Source organism: Lynx rufus, unplaced genomic scaffold (assembly GCF_022079265.1).
Source record: "Lynx rufus isolate CCGP_SWC_20201006 ecotype Redwood Valley unplaced genomic scaffold, mLynRuf1.p SCAF_12, whole genome shotgun sequence".
NCBI classification, from domain to species: Eukaryota; Metazoa; Chordata; class Mammalia; order Carnivora; family Felidae; genus Lynx; species Lynx rufus.
In genome coordinates, this window is record NW_025814826.1 from 31,303,240 (window position 1) to 31,325,331 (window position 22,092).

At 40.9% G+C, this 22,092-nt stretch overlaps 1 protein-coding gene across 1 annotated transcript in view; it reads right to left on the minus strand.

Annotated features, from left to right (window-relative positions):
• Positions 1 to 20,754, minus strand: part of ZNF704 (zinc finger protein 704) — a 228,918-nt gene extending 208,164 nt beyond the window's left edge. The window contains exon 1 of the mRNA XM_047073774.1: positions 20,260 to 20,754. Within this exon, the coding sequence (XP_046929730.1) occupies positions 20,260 to 20,754 (495 nt within the window). The remainder of the gene's footprint in view (positions 1 to 20,259) is intronic.
• Between the last annotated feature and the right edge of the window lie 1,338 nt (positions 20,755 to 22,092).

Genomic DNA, 22,092 nt, shown 5'->3' on the forward strand with positions numbered 1-22,092 from the left:
AAACCCCTGCCTATTCAGGACCCTGTATGTTAAGAGGCGCATGAGGGCTGGGACTTATTTTTCTATAGGTCACTCTGACTTTTAGAGCAACAGCTAAGAAAGGAATCCAGTGCCCTCTGTCAATAGCGACCCCTTGAAAAACACACTATATGTTATATGTCCAACATATTTTGCACACTAAGGTTAGAATATCATCTCTTGGATCTTTGAGATCTGCACCTGGAAAGGAATGTCAGGAGAGCAATTTGGGGCCTTACTGACAAGGCCATAAACCCTTAGACAACTGTTGGGAATGAGTGAAATCATTGGCAATGTACTTCCATGTTGTTGTACTCCTGGTAAAAGCAACAATCCCATCAATGTTAGTGGACATATGCCACATAAATTGGTTTTTAATAAAAGAAGTTTCTACCCCTTTGACTGATCAACTTTAATAATTTTTGTTGCAAATTTCTCTCAAATGTATTAGTTGCCTTCTTGTCTCTCTACTGAGCATAACAAACTTTTCCTGATGGTACAAGGTCATGGAAATATTAAACTGCAATACTGAGTGATGTGCCATCAGGGGCTCCTTGCTACCACATTACGTGGACCCAGAGTGTAAAATTTCCTATTTCACATGCTCACTAGCACAGTACTTGAAATATAGATTCCAGATCCTCCATCAACATCAGTTCATGCTTGTTGCTCTTCAGACACTGACTGTTGGTAGGGAGACGTACTTTCTTCCTACTAATTCCCGACTTTTAATTTGCTGCAGTCCAAGAAACCACATAACCACATTTGTGGGGACTGTACTGAGTAAGAGTGAATAAGGTAAGGGGTGCGTGTTTCTCACTGGACTGAAAACTCCTAGGAAGTACAAAATAATTATTGCTATTTTTGAGTTCCCGACATGCCTAGCATGGTGTTTTGCATACCACAGCACTAAGTAAATATTTTCTAATTTTACTTAAGCAAGTATGAGCTGTATTTTTATGTCTCTTTCAGCTACTCTAGCATTGTTAGCTGGTTTTTTTGTTTTAGGGTGGGTCACCAAGAATAGTTTGCCAGATATGTGATCTCCCTATAAGTGATAGAACTCCTGTTGATCTGGGAGGATATACACAGCAAGATGAATGAATGGTGGTTACCTGTGAAAGATAAGTGGAATTTTAGATGATTATTAGTTCCTTTTTTCTTATCAGCACTTAAAAATATTCTACAAATATTGCCTCTATAATAAGAAAAAGTTATGTCAAACCTAGGATTATTTTATTTATTTATTTATTTTAATGTTTATTTATTTTTGAGAGTGTGTGTGTGTGTGTGTGTGAGCAGGGGAGGGGCAGAGAGAGAGGGAAACACAGAATCCAAAGCAGGCTCCAGGCTCTGAGTTCAGAGCTGAGTTCAGAGCTCCAGGCTCTGAGTTCAGCACAGAGCCTGATGTGGGATTCAAACTCACGAACTGCAAGATCATGACCTGAGCCAAAGTCAGACACTTAACCGACTGAGCCACACAGGCACGCCAAACTTAGGATTATTTTAGATAGAAATATCAATTTTCCAATTTCCAAATGTCAGATTTCCAATTCTGTGAAAAATGGACTTCAATGAGGAGGAAGTGCAAGGAAACAAAGTAAGCAGTGGGGATACCATAGGAATGAAGATAATAATTATTGGGGAAGAAAACAACATGGCAGAAACACAAATAGGATGTGGTAATAGATGAGATACTGAAAAGAAAGGTGATAGGGGAAAATGATCAGAGAGAATCCATACAATAACTTGCTTGTTCTTTCATTTTCTGTTCATTTGAATGTTTACTGAGTTTCTATTCCTACACAAGCACTTTGGGGGGTGTGTGGTTTGTACCAATAAGATGGGGCAACTGTGAATTAACAGATATTTTGGGGTGAAGGGGACACAATGATGATGGCCTGGAAGTTACTGAGAAACAAGATGGGTATCGCTAGTTTCACATGAGTAAACCGACTAAAGCAAGAATGAGTCTCAATGGAAGATATCAACATGAAAATCTACAAACCCATGACAAATGAGATAAAAACAAACAAGGAGGAAGATCAGAGAGAAAGGACTCAAAGTCATTCATTACATGATCTTGAAAGAACCATTTAACCTCTTGCCATGGTTGCCTTCTGATAAAACTGAAAGGATATTATAAGAGGTCCCATATATGGAATGACCGTAAAGAGTGTAAAACACTTTAAGAACACAAGACATAATCAATGTTTTGCTGTCACCCATCAAAGGGTAGAAAGAAGAACAAAACATTAATTTTCCATTACATATTTAGAAAGTAAAGTCTTCTTTCCCACGTGATAAGCTCCAAGTCCTATATTTTTCTCTGCTTCTACTCGCCAGTGCCTTCCTGTCCACTTTGCCAACTTTTTAAAAAGGATACACCAAAAATACTTAGCAAAGATTAGAGGGGCTGCCTGAGCAGAGTTCTCCTTTCCAACTCACTGGGCATTACATTACAAGAGAATATAATTAGGGAAACTTGCCTAACTTTGGTGTTGGTATCAGAGTCTGAAAAACTAATTTTAAAACAGGGCTGTTAAGACAGCAACATTAAAATGGAATTTCTTTAAATAGCTACACTTCTATTTCTCTTTGTAGTAAACTAAAAACATGAATACCATTTACTACTTGATCCTAGTTACTAAGCTTAAGTTTTAAATTCCACTCTTTTTGCTTAAAACAACAGGGAAAAAAAGGGGGGACAGGAGAATAGGAGTCAGCAAATATGAGCTTAGACTGGCTTTGCAACTTAGCAAATTATTAACCACTTCCAGGTTTCTACATTTGTAAAGTGAAAACTGCAATATGAGTCCTATGCCTTCATTATCCTTGCAGTTATCATTTCATAATATTTATTAGTTTGACTATTCTCCCACCAAATTGAATGTTCCAGGAGGACTGAGTCCTTCTTGTTCAATAGTATATTCTCTGCATTCAGCAAAGTGGCTGGTACAAAGTAGGCATTAAATGAATCTAATGTTTGGCTATCCCAAGATGAAAGTGACAGCAAAGGAAATTCACTTAATTATTGATCTATTTTCTTGTGTCTTTTGATGAACAAATGTCTTCAATTTTGACTGTCTAATTTACCTATTTTTCTTTTACATTAGTACTTTCTAGTTTTTATCTGAAAAACCTTTGCCTACCCTAAGATAGCAGATAATCTCTTCTGTTTTCTTTGAGAAGCTTGATAAGTTTTAACTTCTCTATTTGTATCTGATTCATTTTGAATTAATTTTTGTGTATGGTACAAGGTAAGGGTACAGGTTTTTTGGGGATTTTCTTTCCATATGGGTAGTGGTTGAAAAGACTTCACTCAATTTCTTTGGTGCCTTTGTTGAACCATTTTTGTGTGGGTCTACTTTTGGGGCTCTCTATTCTGTTGCCTAAATCTGCCTATTGTATAGCACCAGGAGCACATTGTCTGGATTACTCTCACTTTATTATTATTATTTTTTAATGTTTATTTATTTATTTTGAGAGAGAGTGAGCATGAGAGAGAGAGTGGGGAGGGGCAGAGAGAGGAGGAAGACAGAGAATCCCAAGAAAGCTCCATGCTCAGCCCAGACCCTGATGCAGGCCTTGATCTCACAATAGTGAGATCATGATCTTAGCTGAAATCAAGAATTGGTCACTTAACTGACTGAGCCATCTGGGTGCCCCAGACTACTCTCACTTTATAGCAAGTCCCAAAATCAAGTAGAATAAGTCCTCCAATTTTATTCTTATTTTTCAAAATTGTTTTGACTATTATAGTTATTCTGCATTTCCACCCATTTTATATTAGCTTGTCAATTACTGCAAAATTCTTGCTGAGATTCTGACTGGGACCATGCTGAATCTATAAATCCATTTGTGGAGAACTAACATCTTTTTTTTTTATGTTTATTTATTTTTGAAAGACAGAGACAGAGTGAGAGCAGGGGAGGAGCAGAGAGACAAGGAAACACAGAATCCGAAGGAGGCTCCAGGCTCTGAGCTGTCAGCACAGAGCCTGAGGCAGGTCTTGAAACTCATGAACCATGAGATCATGACCTGAGCCGAAGTTGGATGTTTAACTGACTGAGCCACCCAGGTGCCCCAATGTGGAGAACTGACATCTTAACCATATTGAATCTTTTCATTGAACATGGTATATCAATACATTTACTTAGGTCCTTTTGAATTACTCTTATCAGTGTTTTAATCTTACACATTTTTTGTACATTTTTATTTAATTTTATTCCCAAATGTTTAGTTTTTGATGTCATTGTAATTTTTAAAAAATTTTATTTTACAAATGCAATTGAATTTTATAAAATAACCTTGTATACTATTACTTTGCTAAATTCACTAATCAGTTCTAGTAGTTTTGCCAAAATCCTTAAGGGTTTCTCTGTATGTGATCATATCATCTGCAAAGAAAGACAGTTTTACTTTCTTTTTTTTCTAATCTTTATGTCTTTCATGTATTTTTCTTGCCTTATCACACTGGCTAAACCTCCCAACACAATGAATATAGGGGTTAGAGCACACATACTTGCTTGTTCCTGATGTTGGTGAACTGATTTTTCTATTAAGCATGATGTCAATTATAGGTTTCTTATATACAATCTTTATCAGTTTGAGGAATTTCTGTCCTATTTCTAATTTGTTGAGAATTTTTTTTTTATTACAAATGGGTGTTGAACTTTGTTTTCTTCATACTTCTTGAGATGATCATGTGGCTTTTTCCTTTCAGTATACTACTGTAATTAATTATACCAGTTAATTGTCAAGTATTTCACCAAAAGTACATTCCCAGAGAGGGAAAACTTTGATCATAATGTATTATCCATTTTTATGTGGCTAGATTTGATTTGTTAATATTTTGTTTAGTATTTTTGTGTCTATTTACATGAAAGTCTATAATGTTCTTTCTTTGTAAGGTCATTGGATATTTTCAGTATCAGGGTTATGTTGATCTCTTAAAATGTACTGGGAAAATTCCATATTCTTTTTTGGTAAAAGTTTTTGTAAGACTGGTATTATTTATTCCTTAAGTATTTGATAGATTTCACTGGTGAAGCCATCCAAGCATGGAGTTTTCCATGTGCAAAGGTCCTTAACCATAAATTCCATTTATTTAACAGATGGTGGGTTAAATATTCTGTTACTTCTTGTGGTCAGATTTAATTTATGTTTTTCAAGGAATTTTCCCATTTCTCCAAGCCATCAAAAGTACTGGCATAACATACTGGCATAAAATCCTCTACTAACATAGTATGTCCTGATTATCCTTTTAAAATCTGTAAGATCTGTAGTGACATCCTTTCATTCTTGACATTAGTAATTTATACTCTCTCTTTTCAAAATCAGTATAGCTAGAGATCTATCTATCTATCTTCTTCCATTCTTATCTCTGTAATGCACCACCAGTAAACACAGTTTATTATCTGTCTCAAATAATGTGTGAACAGGAACTCTTTCCAAGTCTTGTTCTTACCTATGTTCTTGCAGCTGGCAAAGAGTAGGAGCTCAGTGAATATTTGTTGAATGAAGTAACTATGGGATTAAATGAAACAGCCAAATAATTTTTTTAAACAATAAAACCATCAACTCATCACTGAAGGTAAACAAGATCTTTGAGGTATCTTAATTTTTTTAAACTTTATTGATTTTTGAGACAGAGAGAGAGAGCATGAATGGGGGAGGTTCAGAAAGAGAGGGAGACACAGAATCTGAAACAGGCTCCAGGCTCTGAGCTGTCAGCACAGAGCCCGATGTGGGGCTTGAACTCACGGACTGTGAGATCATGACCTGAGCCGAAGTCAGACGCTCAAACGACTGAGCCACCCAGGCGCCCCTGAGGTATCTTAATTTTAACATAAAAACAAAGGCGTACAATGAAACTACATCATTTCTATTACATTTTTTTAAAGTTTATTTATTTTGAGATAGAGAGAGATAGTGCACACAAGCAGGGGAGGGGCAGAGAAGGAGGAAAATGGACATCTGACTCCATGTAAGCAATGAACTAGTAGCATCTTAGAACGGGAATGAGATGGTTGGCAGTGAGAGAGGAGCAGCTTGACAGTTTGAAATGACCCAAGATAGGGTTTACAGAAAGAGCAGGGACTGCTATTTGCATTTCTTGTTACATGAGTGCTTGGTGGGTGTTCAAGAGGTTCTGAAAATGTGCTTTTAGCCATATGTTGAGTGATAGTATTTTTTTTTTTTTTGTAGCTCTTTATTCTTATTCTAAAAGAAATTTCTGTTCAAAAAGGTCGTTCTTTCAACTTCCTATAGTGATTTTGGTCACCTGATTCTTCTTGCAATCTAGCATAAAGGTTATTAGGAAAACCTATTTTTACATAAAAAGTTATAATAGGGAGAACCTGGGTGGCTCAGTAGGCTAAGCAGCTGACTCTTGATTTCGGCTCAGGTCATAATCTCAGGAGTTCATGGGATCAAACCCTGCATGGGGCTCCCCACTGACAGCACAGAGCCTGCTTGGTTGGGATTTTCTGTCTCCCTCTCTCTCTGAATTCGTTTCTTAGTTCCAACTTAGTGCCAACTTAGTTCTTCAGGGTTTTCTATATATAAAATCACATCATCTACAAATAGTGACAGTTTTACATCTTCCTTTCCAATTTGGATGCATTTATTTCTTCTTCCTCCTTAAAAGCTATGGCTAGGATTTCTAGCATAATACTATGTTGAATAAAATTGTGACACTGGACATCCTTGTCTTCTGATCTTAAATGAAAAGTTTTCAGATTTTTGCCACTGAGTATAATCTCAGCTTTGAGCTTGTCCTATATGGCCTTTATTATGCTGAGGTATGTTCAATCTATACTCACTTTGAGATTTTTATCATAAATGGATGTTAAATTTTGTCAAATGTTTTGTGGGTCTATTGAGAAGATCATGTAATTTTTACTCTTCATTTTGTTAATGTGGTGTATCCCAGCAATTGATTTATAGATGCTGAAACATCCTTGCATCCCTGGAACAAATCCTACTTGCTCATGGTGTATGAGCCTTTTAATGTGTTGAATTCAGTTTGCTAATGTTTTGTTGAAGATTTTGCATCTATGTTCAACAGGGATATTACCCTGTAATTTTCTTTTTTGTGGTGCCCTTGTTTGATTTTGGTATCAGAGTAATACTGGTCTTGTAACATGAGTTTGGAAGCATTCCCTTCCCTTCAATTTTTTAAAAAAAATTTGAAAAAGATAATATTAAATCTTTAAATGTTTAGTATAAATCACCAGTATAAATCACCTCTTGGTCTTGAATTTTTTTTGTTCAGTTTTTTGATTACTGATTGAATCACTTTACTAGTAATCAGTCTGTTAAGATTTTTCTATTTCATCATGGTCTTAGAAGATACTATGTTTCTAGAAGTTTATCCATTTCTTCTAGATTGTCCAATTTGTTGGCATAGTAGTCTCTGCTGGTCCTTTGTATTTCCTTGGTATAGCAGTTGTAACTTCTTTCATTTCTGACTTTATTTATTTGAGCCCTCTCTCCTTTATCCCTAGTGAGTCTAGTCACTAGACTTTGCCAATTTTATCTTTAAAAAAAAAAAACAGGTTTTAATTTCATTGATCTTTTCCATTGTATTTTTAGTCTTTTTTTTATTTATTTCTCCTCTATTATTTCCTTCCTTCTACCAACTCTAGACTTCATTTGCTCTTCTATTTCCTTTAGGTGTAAAGTTAGATTATTTGAGATTTTTCTTATTTCTTGAGGTAGGCATGTGTTGCTATAAACTTCCCTCTTAGAACTGCTTTTGCTGTATTTCACAGACTTTGGTATGTTAAATGTCCATTATCATTTGTCTCAAGGTATTTTTTTTATTTCTCCTTTGATTTCTACATTGACCAAGTGGTCGTTCAGTAGGTCTTTTATTTTCCACATATTTGCAATTTTTCCAGTTTTATACTTGTAATTGATTTCTAGTTTCATACCATCGTGGTTGGAAAAGATGCTTAACATGGTTTCAATCTTCTTGAATTTATTAAGACTTGTTCTGTGGCTTAACATATGGTCTGCCCCAGAGAATATGCACACTTAAATTCCACATGCATTCAAGAAGAATGTGTAGGGGCACCTGGGTGGCATCCAACTCTTGGTCTTGGCTCAGGTCACGATTTCACAATTTCATGAGTTTGAGCCTCACATCAAGGCTCTGTGCTGGCAGCACAGAGCCTGGTTGGGATTCTCTCTCTCTCTCTCTCTCTCTCTCTCTCTCTCTCTCTCTCCCTCTCCCTCTCCCTCTGCCCCTCCCCCACTCACGTTGTCTCTGTCTCTCAAAATAAATAAATAACCTTTAAAAAAAAGAAGAAGGATGTGTATACTGCAGCTCTTGGATGAAATGTTCGGTATGTATCTATTAAGCCCATCGGACCTAATATGTCGTTTAATGCTGTTACTTCCTTATTGATTCTCTGCCCGGATGATCTACCCATTGATATAAGTGGGATATTAAAGTCCCCTTGCATTATTATATTGCTGTCAATTTCTCCTTTAAATCTGTTAATAATTGTTTTGTAAATTTAGATGCTTCTATGTTGGGTGGATAAATATTTATAAATGTTATATCTTCTTGCTGGACTAACCCTTTATCATTATGTAATGCCCATATTTGTCTTTTATTATAATTTTTGTTTTAAAGCCTATTTTATCTGATAAGTATAGCTACCTCAGATTTCTTCTGGTTTCCATTTGCATGAAACATCTTTTTCCATCCCTTTACTTTCAGTATATGTGTGTCCTTACATCTGAAGTGAGTCTCTTATAGACAGTATATAGATGGGTCTTGTTTTTTAAATCCATCCAGCTACTCTGTGTCTCCTAATTGGAGAATTTAGTCCATTTACATTTAAAGTAATTACCGATAGGTATGTATTATTGCCATTTTGTTAATTGTTTTCTGGCTGTTTTGTAGTTTCTCTCTGTTCCATTGTTCTCTTGTTTTCTTCTAATGATTTTCTGTAGTGTAATTTTCTTAGGTTCCTTTCTCATTTTATTTTTTGTGTATCTACTATAGGTTTTTGCTTTGTAGTTACCATGAGGTACATATAACAGTGTATGTATATAACAGTCTATTTTATAACAAGTTAATAGCAAGTTAAGTTTGGACCCATTCTAAAACTCTCCCATTTTACTCCTTTCCCCCAAGTTTTATGTTTTTAATGTCACATTTTACATTCTTTTGTGTATCCCTTAATTAATTATTGTAGGTATAGTTTTTTTTACTACTTTTGTCTTTTAATTTTACATAAGCTTCATAAGTGATTAATTCACTACATTTACTATATATTTACCTTTACTGGTAACAGTTTTACTTTCATATGTTTTCTTGTTACTAATTAGTGCCCTTTCTTTTCAGCTTAAAGAAGCTCCTTTAACATTTCTTGTAAGGCTTGGTTTAGCAGTGATGAATTCCTCTGGCTTCTGTTTTTCTAAAAAGCTCTCTTCTTCAATTCTGAATGATAACCTTCCTTGGCATAGTATTCTTGGTTGAAATTTTCTCCCTTTTAGCATTTTGATTATATCATGCTACTCCCATCTGGCCTGTAATGTTTTTGCTGAGGAATTTGATAGTCATAGGGGCTCCCTTGTATGCAACAAGTTGTCTTTCCCTTAATGCCTCAGAAGTTTACTTTTAAAAAAAAAATGTTATTTAAATAAACTTTGGGTCCTAACCTAAATTAACGGAAATTAGTGAGTATTGATTGGCCTTTACTAAGCTCTTGTAGTTGACTTGTAAAGCATGCACAAGCTACATGAAATGTTTATGACAACCTATAAAAACTGCATTTCATATTGTTTTTATAATTTACCCCAAAATACTCCTATCTCTTTAAATTACCACTGTTGCTTAAGTACCAGATTTAAGTTCTTAAATCTGTTGGTCCTCACTGTTTTCTCCAGTGTTTGACAAATATCTATGTTATTTGGTACAAAATTATGATAGATAGACAGACAGACAGAAGAAACTGACCTATTCTTCTCTGGGGTTTATTTTCCACAAATATAAATGGGGATAATAATATTCACCTTCCAAGATTACAAAGAGGGTCAACTGACGTTAACTCTGAGGTTCCTCCATGAATTATAATACATTAAATGTTGGGTAATACTGAAATAAATATTGAACAATAGGAGTCCTTATACAATGTATTCAGTGTTCACAAATGCTTAACTCCTTTATGCAACAGTCACACTGTTGCTGACAGAAAATGTGTCAATCCGAATATCCTACCCACTGTATATGCTCTTTTCATTTAGACTATTCTGCTATTTTAAGTCATTTTCCTTTTAGAATGTGGAAAACATATTATCAGATACTCTTTCCTGGGTATAAACACCTTGTGATTTTCTGTTCCCTTGGCACTTTTTAATTCTGTTATGATGGCACCTCTCACAACTGCCATCTCCTCCACTTGACCCTTAATGGAGACTGATATACCAAGAAAGGTAGTGTTCTCTACCAGTTTTTAAACTTCACACACAAGGATGGTATTCACAGATACGCAGGTGAAAATTTACCACATGAAATACTCTTTTTTGTTTGTTTGTTTTAGAAACTTGACACTGAAAAAATTATCAGCTTTATTAGGGAAAATATTTCAAAGGTTGCATGACCCACAAACAACACTTTAATCTTTCTCTGCATGTGTGACAGTTTATTTCTTTAATAATGCAGCTTTAGGGGCACCTGGGTGGCTCAAGTCAGTTTAGCATCTGACTCTTGGTTTTGACTCAGGTCATGATGTCACTCGATTTTAGGGTCCAGCCCCATGTTGGGCTCTGTGCTGACAGTGTATAGCCTGCTTGGGATTCTCTCTCTTTCTCCCTCACTCTGTCTCTCTGCCCCTCCCCTGCTCACACTTGGTTTCATTCTCTCTCAAAATAATTTTTTTTAAATGCAGTTTCAGTTATTTATCCCAAATATAAGATACTTATCCACAGATTTCTCATTTATAAAAATAATTATAAACCAGTATTTTCTAAATGTATCTAAATGTATTCACCTTCTTAGAAACTCAAAATGGCCATTGGCATCTATGATCAATAACTTCTTTATATATTTATAGGTATATGGGTGTTGTACTATTCTTCAACTTCCTCTATGTTTAAAATGTTTTGTAACTTAAAAAAAAACTATGTCTCTGTTCTTAACCAGAATTTCCCCAAGTTGTTTAACCATAGTGTCCTTTTCTCCTCCTTCTGGATCTCTCCCTAATAGTAGAAGCAAGTAGGTACCAGAGTTGAAAGGTACACTTTGGGCTACACATCCCAATCTACTGAAAGAACAAAGAATGACTTCTTGACCAAACAAAAGTGCAACAGGTCCTAGACTCAAATGCAGAGGAGAACAGGAAGGACAAACCCACACCTCGGAGATTCTTCGCCATATGAAGTGAGAGGTGGTGGAAGATGACATTACTGTTATTTTCACCACAGCTGTTTTAAAAAAAAATATTTTTTAATGTTTATTCTTGAGAGAAAGAGAGAGAGAAAGAGTGGGGGTGGGGGGGAAGAAGCAGAGAGAGAGGCACAGAATCCAAAGCAGGCTCCAGGCTCTGAGCTGTCAGCATAGAGCCTGACATGGGGCTCGAACCTACAAACTGTGAGATCATGACCTGAGCTGAAGTCGGATGCTTAATCAACTGAGCCACCCATGCGCCCCCTTACCATAGCTTTTAAACAACGCACGTTCAATGCATATGATAAAACTCTTCTCACCTCTTTGGATAGTAGTGTTTATTCTAGTATAAGAGCTATGGATCTGAGCAGACTATGAACCTAAGAGACAGAATATCTGTCCTCTTTGCACAAGTATATAAATGGCTCACAGCTTCCTGAGATAAAAAGCAAGATTCAAGCTCACCACATATACAATGGAACCAGAGAATTCAGATGAACGAAGTCACTTCAGGAAGGAGTTCTCTTAAATACCTTGGTAACATAATAAGGAGGAGGTTGTAATAGTCAAAATAACTGTGGAATTTTGTATCCTTGAGCAAAATTTTATAAAAGATTCTCTGAAACCACAAAGAGATAAACTGCCATCCACTTCAAATTTCAGGAGGTCTTTGGGCCATATTCAATAACAACAGGCAATGACAAGACAACATTGTCCTGATTTTATAGATGCAAACAAAGCATACAGATGTTAAGCAACTTGATATGGCCATACAACTAGCAAATAGAGAAGCCAGAATTTGAATCCAGACCCTGTGTTATATCACTTCTTGATCTATCTACAGAGAGGTAAAGTGGAGTCAGGGGTAGCTAGCAGGAACACCTGCTTTGACTCAAGCCTGCTTTCTCCCATCTCACTGAAGAGCCCACAATGAAGGTCACACTAATGGACTCAAATTATTCTGTCTGCAGGTTTGATCAAACGGTATTTCAAGGCACACCACCTCTTTAAAATATGGATTTCATTTAAAATGTTGGAGCACTTTTGACATTCACTTATTTTGACGAGCCATCCCCAATTAGTCTGAATCAGGAAGATTTTACTTTCACTTAATCTTCCATTATGACAAAAACATAAGGAAGGCAAGTGTGTTACTGGTAACTGTAGGGCAGAGCATCAATACAACACGCTGTAAGTCAGTCCTCATAGAGCAACATAAAGGCAGGATCCCTTTGTTTCTTTGCACCTCAAGGCCCCATGTTGTTCTGCAAGTTGAATGTACCCCCTCCCCCCCATATGTTACTGCTAACCTCTTTACCCTAAACTCCCAGACCTGCCTTCAAAACTCTAGAGTTGAGCCTGTTTCCCCTACATAAAAATCGTAACACTGGACTTTCCAAAACAGTATCTTCGACGAAGCGTAAAAATTTAATCACTTTAATTCTACTACACCTATCTCACAGTGATACTCTGTTCCATTTCATCCAGTGAGAGCAACCAAGGTTATATGCCAGATTCAGTGATTTAAACTCATGCTTGGACTAGCTACTCAGAAATTACCTTCTGACCAAACCACACAATCTTCTTAGTATAGATTGTTTGGCTACAATTGTTTTAGGGTACGTATCAAAATTACATCCCAGATTGTGGTAGACAAGTAAAGTCTCTCAGCAGATCTAATTTTGATCTTAGGGATAAAGAAGAAAAAGGGCTTCAAACTTCTTTACAGACAATTTGGCAGGAATTTGTTAGACTGTGGGCTCCCTGAAAGTAGGTCTTATTCACTGTTATTTCCCACATGTGTATTAGGGACATGATAAGCAAGAGCCCACAATAAATTGCTACAAAGGGAATGGACAGGAACATGAACAACAAACCCAAAGAAAATCACCCTTATTTCAACAATAGAGATTTGGCTAGGCCAGAATTCTGGCTGGTTATGAGAGCCTCCGAATATTCTCAAATACTTCAGAAAGTCTAATGGAAACCAGGCATTCACCTTAAGGTGAGATTGGACAGGACAAATTTCCTTGACTTTAGCAGACTTTGTATCAAGTCACTGTCACAAGACCAGTAGCTTAGGTCAGAAGTTCTGATCCTGCACACTGAAGGGGGAGGGGAAATGCTCCCGTGCCTCTCTCCTCTCTGAACCCTTCTTGAGGTGGAAGACACAGTAATCTGACTGGGACAGATTTAATGAATAGTGTCTCTGTGTTTTAAGAAGTCAAGCACACACAGGGCTGTAACTGCCTCTGCCTCCTTCTCAGTAAGAGTCAGGGGTAAGAAGATTCAAGATAGGTCTTGGCTTCTTGCTTTTCCCCCTCTTTTTTCTAATGCTTCTATAATCAACTAGTAGGAACATTTCGGCGAAGGAGGAGAGGTCCCAGTTAAGGGCTGAGTACACATGTCCTTTGGAAACTGCACAGGGATGAGGGATTGGCCCAGGCAGGATTCTCAGGGGGTCCCGCCCAGCCTATCACATGCGACCACAGCCGCGGTGAGGTCACCTCTGCCTGAGGTACTTTATGTAGGAAGGAAGAACTTTCCACAAATAGAAGTTGATAAGCAGTGGCAGATCACTTCAGAAAGTTGTGATCTCTCTAGCCACAGTTCTAAGGGAGTGAACGGCAGAACATTCTTAGCACAAGAAACTAACTTGAGGGTCATAACTTGAGGTTGGCAGATCAGGGTGCTAATCCTAGCCCCACCAAACTCGCTAAGCAGCCCTAGCTGGACAAGGCATTCCACCTTTCATGGTCTCCGTGTCCTCAGTGGTCAAATGAGGGTACTGGATTACTAGATAATCTCTGTTTCCCTTCCAACTCCAGCAGTCTATGATTCAGTGAATGACAACTCTGTCTGGTATCTTAAGCACATGTCTTTCACTTGAGCCAACACAGAGCATTTGTAAGACACATGCTTGTTAGCAAATTGGAATTCAGTGTTTGCTGCACAGACTCTGCCAAAGGATTCTTAAAAGTCATCTGATATTCCAGATATAGTCTAATAGATGTGTTAACCATCCTTGAAGAGCTGGCACCTAGGAAGCAGATTCCATTCAATTAATATTTATTCAGTACCGAGAGTAGGAACTTTGACATGTATTATCTCATTTAAACATCTTTCTTCATGGTTTTTCAATAGATGAACTCTTTTATATATATATATATATTTTTTTTTTAATTTATTCACTTTTTGAGAGAGAGAGTGTGAGCAGGGCAGGGGCAGAGAGAGAGGGAGACACAGAATGTGAAGCAGGCTCCAGGCTCCCAGCTGTCAACACAGAGCCTGATGCAGGGCTTGAACTCATGAACCATAGGATCATGACCTGAGCCAAAGTCGGATACTTAACTGACTGAGCCAGCCAGGTGCCCCAGTAGATGAACTCTTGACAGAAGTACTACCAGTCTTTCATATCCAGTTTTTTCCTAAACCATTATGCCAACAAATGATCAATCTCTTCAGATGCTTCAGTTCTTGTCCCTACACTAAGGCACAGCATCACAGAGCACAACCCTGGGCCTCGTTATCTCTGCCCCTGCTGTTTTGCTTAATTGAATAGCAACTTACTATTGAATCCTTCCTCCATTTGACATTGTCCTTGTATTTTTTTTTTATTAAACTCTGGATAAAGATACTATTTACTGTGCTTAGTGTTCCTTATATAGGAGCCTAGGAGGTTCACATTTTTGGGGGGTGGAGGGCAGAATCTCACTACTGCACATAAATACGTAAGCTTCCTTTGATCAGAAACAGAAAGGTGCAGTACAAAGTTTCTTTGTTATCTCATTTAAAGCCTAGATTAGTGTCCGTTACAAAAATCAAGCAATACATCTCAGATACTTCATAGCACCTATTCCTCAATCTCCTTGGCCATCCCAAGTCCTCCTGGGGTATATAAACCCCAAATAAATTATGGGAGATTCCATTTAGGTGACTAGAAGCTCAGGCCACGGATGTGAACCATGCTCCCAGTAGGTGGCCCCCCTACCTCAGGTGTGGTATTTCATCTCTATCCTCAGTTGTGGAGAAAGGGCCATATTGATTCCCAAATTATAATTTCTAATGAAACCTTCTTTCATATACAGCATTTAGTATACTTCTTGGTTTAAAAATATTTGGCAAATATTCATTCATACTGATGATATTTTAGAACCCAAACTGTCCTGCATTTATTCCATTCCCATTGTTTTATTGATTTTATTGGTTAACTCTTTGTTTTCTCCAACCCACTAACCTATGACCTCTTCACCATCCCTCACCCCCCCCCCCTGTCCTTTTCTTAAATCACAGCTTACTTTTCTTAAGTCACAGGTATACCAACTTCCTCAACAGTATGATCTTCTCTTTCTTTCCATTGCTCATCCAGCTGGCTAACCGCTATCCCTGAGGAATCCTGCTCTCTGCTTTGTCTACAAGGAGACAATATGGTATAAGGAATAAGGGTGATAGCTCTGGAGTTCAACTTCCCAAGGCTCAAACACCTGCTCTGCCACCTAATACCTGTATATCTTTATGTTGCTTAGCACCTCTGTAAAATGAGGATGATAATAATAATGCCTGCCTCATGGATATGAAATAAAGTTGAAATGAGACTATACATTTAGACTTGTACCAACTGACCATACTAGATAATCAATAAGCATTATTTATTACTATTATTCCATGCATGAGTCATGGAATGAATTTGGGACAATCACATACCAAGTCAGACTCGCTTGCACCATAAGTGGAAAACCACAGATATCAGATGGGCCCTTGATACTCTCTGGCAGCTCTATTTGCTTTCTCAGTATGTTTGCTCTCCTACTCTCCCACAGCACTGTGCCAAGCCTTCAACTCTCCTCCACTCTCAGTTGATGACCTTCCCTCCTGCTGCATGGGGAAAATAGAAGCCATAAGAAAAATACTACTTCATTTGACTATCATACAATATATGACTACCCATTTTCCCTACCTTTTCTTTAATTCAATGGAAGAAGTTTCTTTGCTTCTGTTAAAGGCAACCCCTGTGATTGGGTTACAGGTCCCCTCCACTGTGGCTTTCCCAAGGACTTTCCTTCTGCAATTTCTCTCTTCTCTCTGCATCTTTGGTTCTTCCCTAACATGACTCCCAAGGATCCTCACCCTCTTCCAAGGGTATTCATGCCCTTGTATATCTCCTTCCATTAGTGTGGGTGGAACTTATGACCCAGTACTAACCAACAGAATATGGCAAAAATAATGGCGTACTGTTCCTGTGATTATAGTGAATTATGAGAGATTCTACCTTCCTAAGAGAGGTGCTAAGATTCCCCTTGCTGGCTTGATGAAGTAAGAGGCCGTATTGAGGAAGTTCAAGTGACAAAGCACTATGGGGAGAAAAAGTGTGGGTGGAGCAAAGGGGATCCAAGCAATAGCCAGCAAGAAGCTGGGACCGTCAAACCTGCAAATGCATGGGAATGAATTCTGCTCACAACCTGAATGAACTTAGAAATGCATTCTTCTCCAGTTAAGCCTTCTGGTGAAAACACAGCGCACTTAACACCTTGACTGCAGCCTTGTGAGACACTGCAACAGACCCAGTTAGGTGGAACCTGATTCTTAACCCATAGATACTGTGAGAACTGCTGTAAGCCAAAAAGTTTGTGGTGATTTGTCACTCAGCAATAGAAAATGAAGGCATCCCCCTCCCCCAAAAGAAATTCCCATAATGCTGTAGTCCTTACACTAGAGTCTACTGTACCCTATGTTAAAAAAAATATAGACCATATGCCCTCCAGATAGTCGCTCTCTCTGCTCTCTTTTCCAATAAAACTTGTTAAGAGGGTTTTTCAGATGTGTCACTATGTCCTCACCTCCCATTCAGTGAGAGGTGAGGACATCACTGCCTTTGCATTCTGCCTTTGCATTCTTTAGTCAAGAATACCAATAAGCTCCACATTATCTAATCTAAGTGGATATATCTCTATGCCTATATTACTCAACATCCCAGTAGTATTCAACAGTTCAGCACGCTCCACCTTTTGAACTATTTCTTCTTGGCTTATGGGACTTTACATTCTCTGGTTTCCATCAATTTGTTTGGCTGCTGCTTCTCATTCATCTTTGCTGGTTTCTCCTCCTACACCCAAACTTAAATAGTGACGTGTCCAAGTCTGGCCCAAGGCTGTCCTCCTTTGACCTACACTCCCTTTCTAGTCCCCAGCTTTAAATGACATCAACATGCTACCGACTCCCAAATTTTTCTCTCTAGCCCTGACCTCTCCCCTCAGCTCCACATCCTACAGCCAGCTGCCTAATTGCATCTCCATTTGCATGTCTAATTGTCATCTCAGACTTAACATGACCAAAAAGAACACTTGATTTTTCTTTCACAAAATTGGTTGTTCCCCCAGTTTTCCCAATCTCAGCAAATGGCACATTTAACAAACCTCTACACTGTGGCCTCTCATTCCTTCACCTCTCACCAGACTGCAGCAGTAGCCACCCAACTGGTCTCCTTGCTTCTCCCTGCTGTCTTCTATACTCTATACAGCAGGAATTTTTTTTAAAATGCAAACCACCTCGTATGCCTTTACTGCCTACGACTTGCCAAAAACTTCATACTCTACTTTAGAAAGGCCCACCAAGCCCAATGTTGCTGGCTCCTACCTGCCTCCCTGACATATCTCGTACCTACCAAGTTCCAGCCACATTCACCTTTTTCTCCTTTCCGCCTCAAGACTTTAGCAACTGTTATTCCCTCTGCTGGAAAGATCTTCCCAAACTACATGTGTCAGGCCTCAGATCAAATGTCCCTTCCTCATGGAAGTCTAGCCCGTACCACAGCAGCTTTCTCTTCTTTCGCCTAGACTCTGTGACATCATTATTTCCCTCATAGCACGCAATCACAATCTCAAGTGCCATACTTGTTTGTTGTTGCTATGACTCTTTTCACTAGATGTGTGCATCTGGAAGGCGCTCACAGCTACGTTCTAGAAGAGTACCTCACACACTGGAGGTGCTCAATAAATATTTGAATAAATGAATGCATCAGTATATGCATAAGTTGTTGACACTGTATATGCATTCGAATAAAATATTAGGAAAAAATGACCTATTAGAAAATCTCTTCAGATGCAGTCTCAAGATGTCATGAAAGCAGTAAAAAATAAAAATAATTATACCTCAAACTATTCAATGTATACATTACAGCAAAGCTGTGGGCAAACAATGCTATAAAATGAAGCCCATTTTAAAAGAATTTAACAGAAATTTGTCTGGAGATGTAAACAATCTTTTTTGATAATGTGAATCATCACACCCTAGTTATTCTGTGTCCATAGGTTTGATTTTTTTCCTACATTGGGTTTACTTTGATCACAGAGCATAAATTACAATTAATTTTTCTGTCAGTATTTCTGGGCAAAAACACTAAGGAATCACTACTCGCGTTACTCAGTGTCACTGATGCATGTGACTTAATTCCAATCCCAGCTATATCCTGTAGCCATACAATGCAGGCTTTTTAGCAGACCATGGTAATGAGTAGCTCATGGTCTGGATTCCAACAAGCAACTGTCAAAAACTATCATCCCGAATGACTACTTGCTGAAAATTTCTCACTCCCAGAGCCCGTACTTCCAGGGTGGTCTAGGAAACAAATTTGTGCCTATGTCTATTCTGGGATATTCTAAATGCTGATGTTTAGCATTTCTTTGGAATTGCAATTTCATGCTTTGAGGAGTTTTTTTTTCCCCCCAAGCCCCAGAAGATAAATAGTCTCTATTAAGCTCACTTGTTTATGTATTTCTTTTCTTCCTGATATACCACTATCCTCTGAAAACTCCAGTAAATAGTTACTCAGTTGATTTTAAGAACCACTCTTGAGGAAAAACACTAACTTCATCGCTTACCACTTGCTGCCCTCAAAACTTCTTAGCAACATACACTGTGCATGAACCTCAACGTGGTTTGCTTTGTCCAATCGCATGCCTGAAAGCCCAGCCAGTCAGTTGTGTAATAATAAACCCCTTATCTCCTGAAGATACACAAACGGAAAAATCTCTCTGTGCTTCAGTGCACAAGACACTTCACTAGAATTCTCAGCAGAAATTCACATCCATTTTAAATGCCAAATTATCACCCCCCCCCCACTTTTCCCAATTTCCTCTTTTTTCCCCATTTGCAATTCCGAGGAGGGGAAAAAAACCCAAAGGCTAAACAATGTCGAGTTTAAATGGGGGGCTCGGGGGGGGGGGGGGTCGGGAGGGTCGGGAATGCCAAAAGCTGTCAGCTAAATGCAGGTAGAAACCAAGGGCTTGGTTTTTGCTTTGGGCTTACCGGTTCCCTTACAAACATCTGTGATGGAAACTCATCAACAATTGTTCTTGGATGAAGAAGGGATTGAGAGATTGACAAGAGAAGCTGCTTGCTAGTTTCAATAAGCTTGGCTAGCCCTCAGAATACGGAGAATACTCCTGCTTCCTCGGGAAGAATAAAATCTCACTCCCTCTCTTACCTCGCGCGTCCCCACCCGGCGTAAACCCGCGCCTACCTCGTCCCATCTCCAAGTTCCCTACCTCACTGGGGAGAAGTGTCCTTTTCCTGCACCCACACGAGACAACAAACCCGACCCGGCCTTTGAGGAACTGGGGGGCGGGGGGGGACCGCCTCGAAAAGGTGCTGGGGGCCCGAGGTGTGAGCTAACCAGTTCCCTCGCTCTGCACCGGCGCCGCCTGACACACCCCTCCCGGCCCGGCCTCCACCGGTCGCCAGTCCCCGGCCTCAGCCCGCTCCTAGCCCCGGGGCCGGGGCCCGTCTCCCTCCCCGGGCCGGCGGGTCCCGCGCGCGCCGCTGTGCCCAGCACGCACCTTCAACGCGCCCCGGGCCGGGCCCTTGAGGACCGCGCGGCCGGGGCCGAGGGGCAGGAAGCGCTCCTCGCTGTCCTCCTCGTCTTCGTCGCCGTCCACCACCTCGACGACCACCTCCTCGTCCTCGTCTTCCTCGTCGTCATCCTCCTCCTCCGCGCCCCCTCGGGGCTTCTCCTCCACCCGCCCGAGCCCCCTCCGCCGCCTGCTCCCGCCTTCCTCGTCCTCGTCTTCCTCCCCCAGAAGCAGCAGCACGGGCGACGAGGCGGCGGCGGCCCCGGCGGCCCGAGGGGGGCCGGTCCCGGCGCTGCGCGGCGGCGGCAGCGGCGGCCTCCAGCTCTCTGGGGCCGGGGCCGGGGCCGGGGCCGGGCCCGGGCCGAGGGGCGGGAGCCCGGGCAAGGTGCCTTCCTTGGCGGGCGCGGGTCCGGGCGCCTGCAGCGTGGCGCCCCCCCGGCGGCTGCCCAGGCTGGAGCGCTTGGCTAGACGCCGCGCCTGCATGCCTGACCGCGGGCTGCCAGCCGCGGCTCGGAGCCGGAGAGTTTGTCACCTCCTCCTCCTCCTCCTTCCCCTCCTCTTCCTCCCCGGGCGGCCGCTGTGGTCGCAGGCGCCCGGGGCGCGGGGCTGCGGGGCGCTGCGGGAGCCGCCTCCCCGGGCTTGCAGCTGCCACTGGCTGCAGAGGCGCGGGCGCCGCCTTCGCTGGACCGGCCCGCGGGGACGCCGGCGGCCGGCAGCTACGGCGGGGCGGCGCGGCGGCCGCGGGCGGGGGTGGGTGTGAGCGAGCGGCGCGCTGCCGCCTCCGCCGCCGCCGCCGCCGCTGCCGCCCGGGAGCCGCGGGCCGCGCTGCGCTCCATGCGGCCGGCGGCCGGGCCCGCGCGCGCCTCTCCCGGCCCGCTGCGCCCGCGCGGTCCGGGCCTACAGCTGCCGTCCCTCGGCGCGAGCTGTTTGTGTTGAGTGTTTTCCACCACCGCCCCCCTCTTCTCGAGCCATTCCTCGCAGCTCTCCGGTCCCCCCGTTCAGACAAAACCCGGACTGGATTTATTTTCCCTACCCACAGCCTCCGCAAATCTGGTGCTTCTAAGCATTTGGCCCAGACGCTGGGGCAAACGCTAACCCGCCGCTGATTCTTCCTTCTGCAGGGTGGGCGGAAGACTTCGCTGGAAGTAAGGCTGTTGGTCAAACTCAAGAGTTTGAAGGAAGAGATTTGCCGCAAGTCGTTTCAATGGTCTCTGCGGTGCATGGCGACTACTCTTGTCCTTCTGTGAAATCCGGGGAGGTGTATCAATCTGAGATTTGGGGCCACTTCCCAATATGAATCATCCGGCTCACTTGGGTTTTCAAGATACCGTTTCATGACATTACCTACCAATCTTAGTCTTCGACAGAACCAATCTAGGCCCTGTCCATTGAGCTCTCTTTGCACTGTGCTAAGTCTGTAAGTCTTTCAGCTTTCACGCCTGCATACTTACCTTAAGTACCTGATTATAACGGCCCCCTTCCAGGAAGCCTTCGGCTTCACCATTCAGTCTGTAGACCTCTGGCACTACTGAGGCCTTTGGAGAAACAAACTGGGGCAATGGTTCAAGATGGCCTGAGTTTGTTATTTTTAAAAGCTAATATGAAGTAAGAGTCTGGAAACCAAGCACATAACGAGGTTACCATATAACTAACGACACTGAGGATCTCCAGGTGTGGCAAAGATAAGTCAGGTGCTACTGTTTGGGCTTAGGCTATATGGTAAGCCATACTCTCTACATACAAATCCTATGCCAAATTCCATCTTTGTAGCTGATGGCTGAGGAGGATCTAACTCATCAAATACTCAGGCAGATGCCGTCA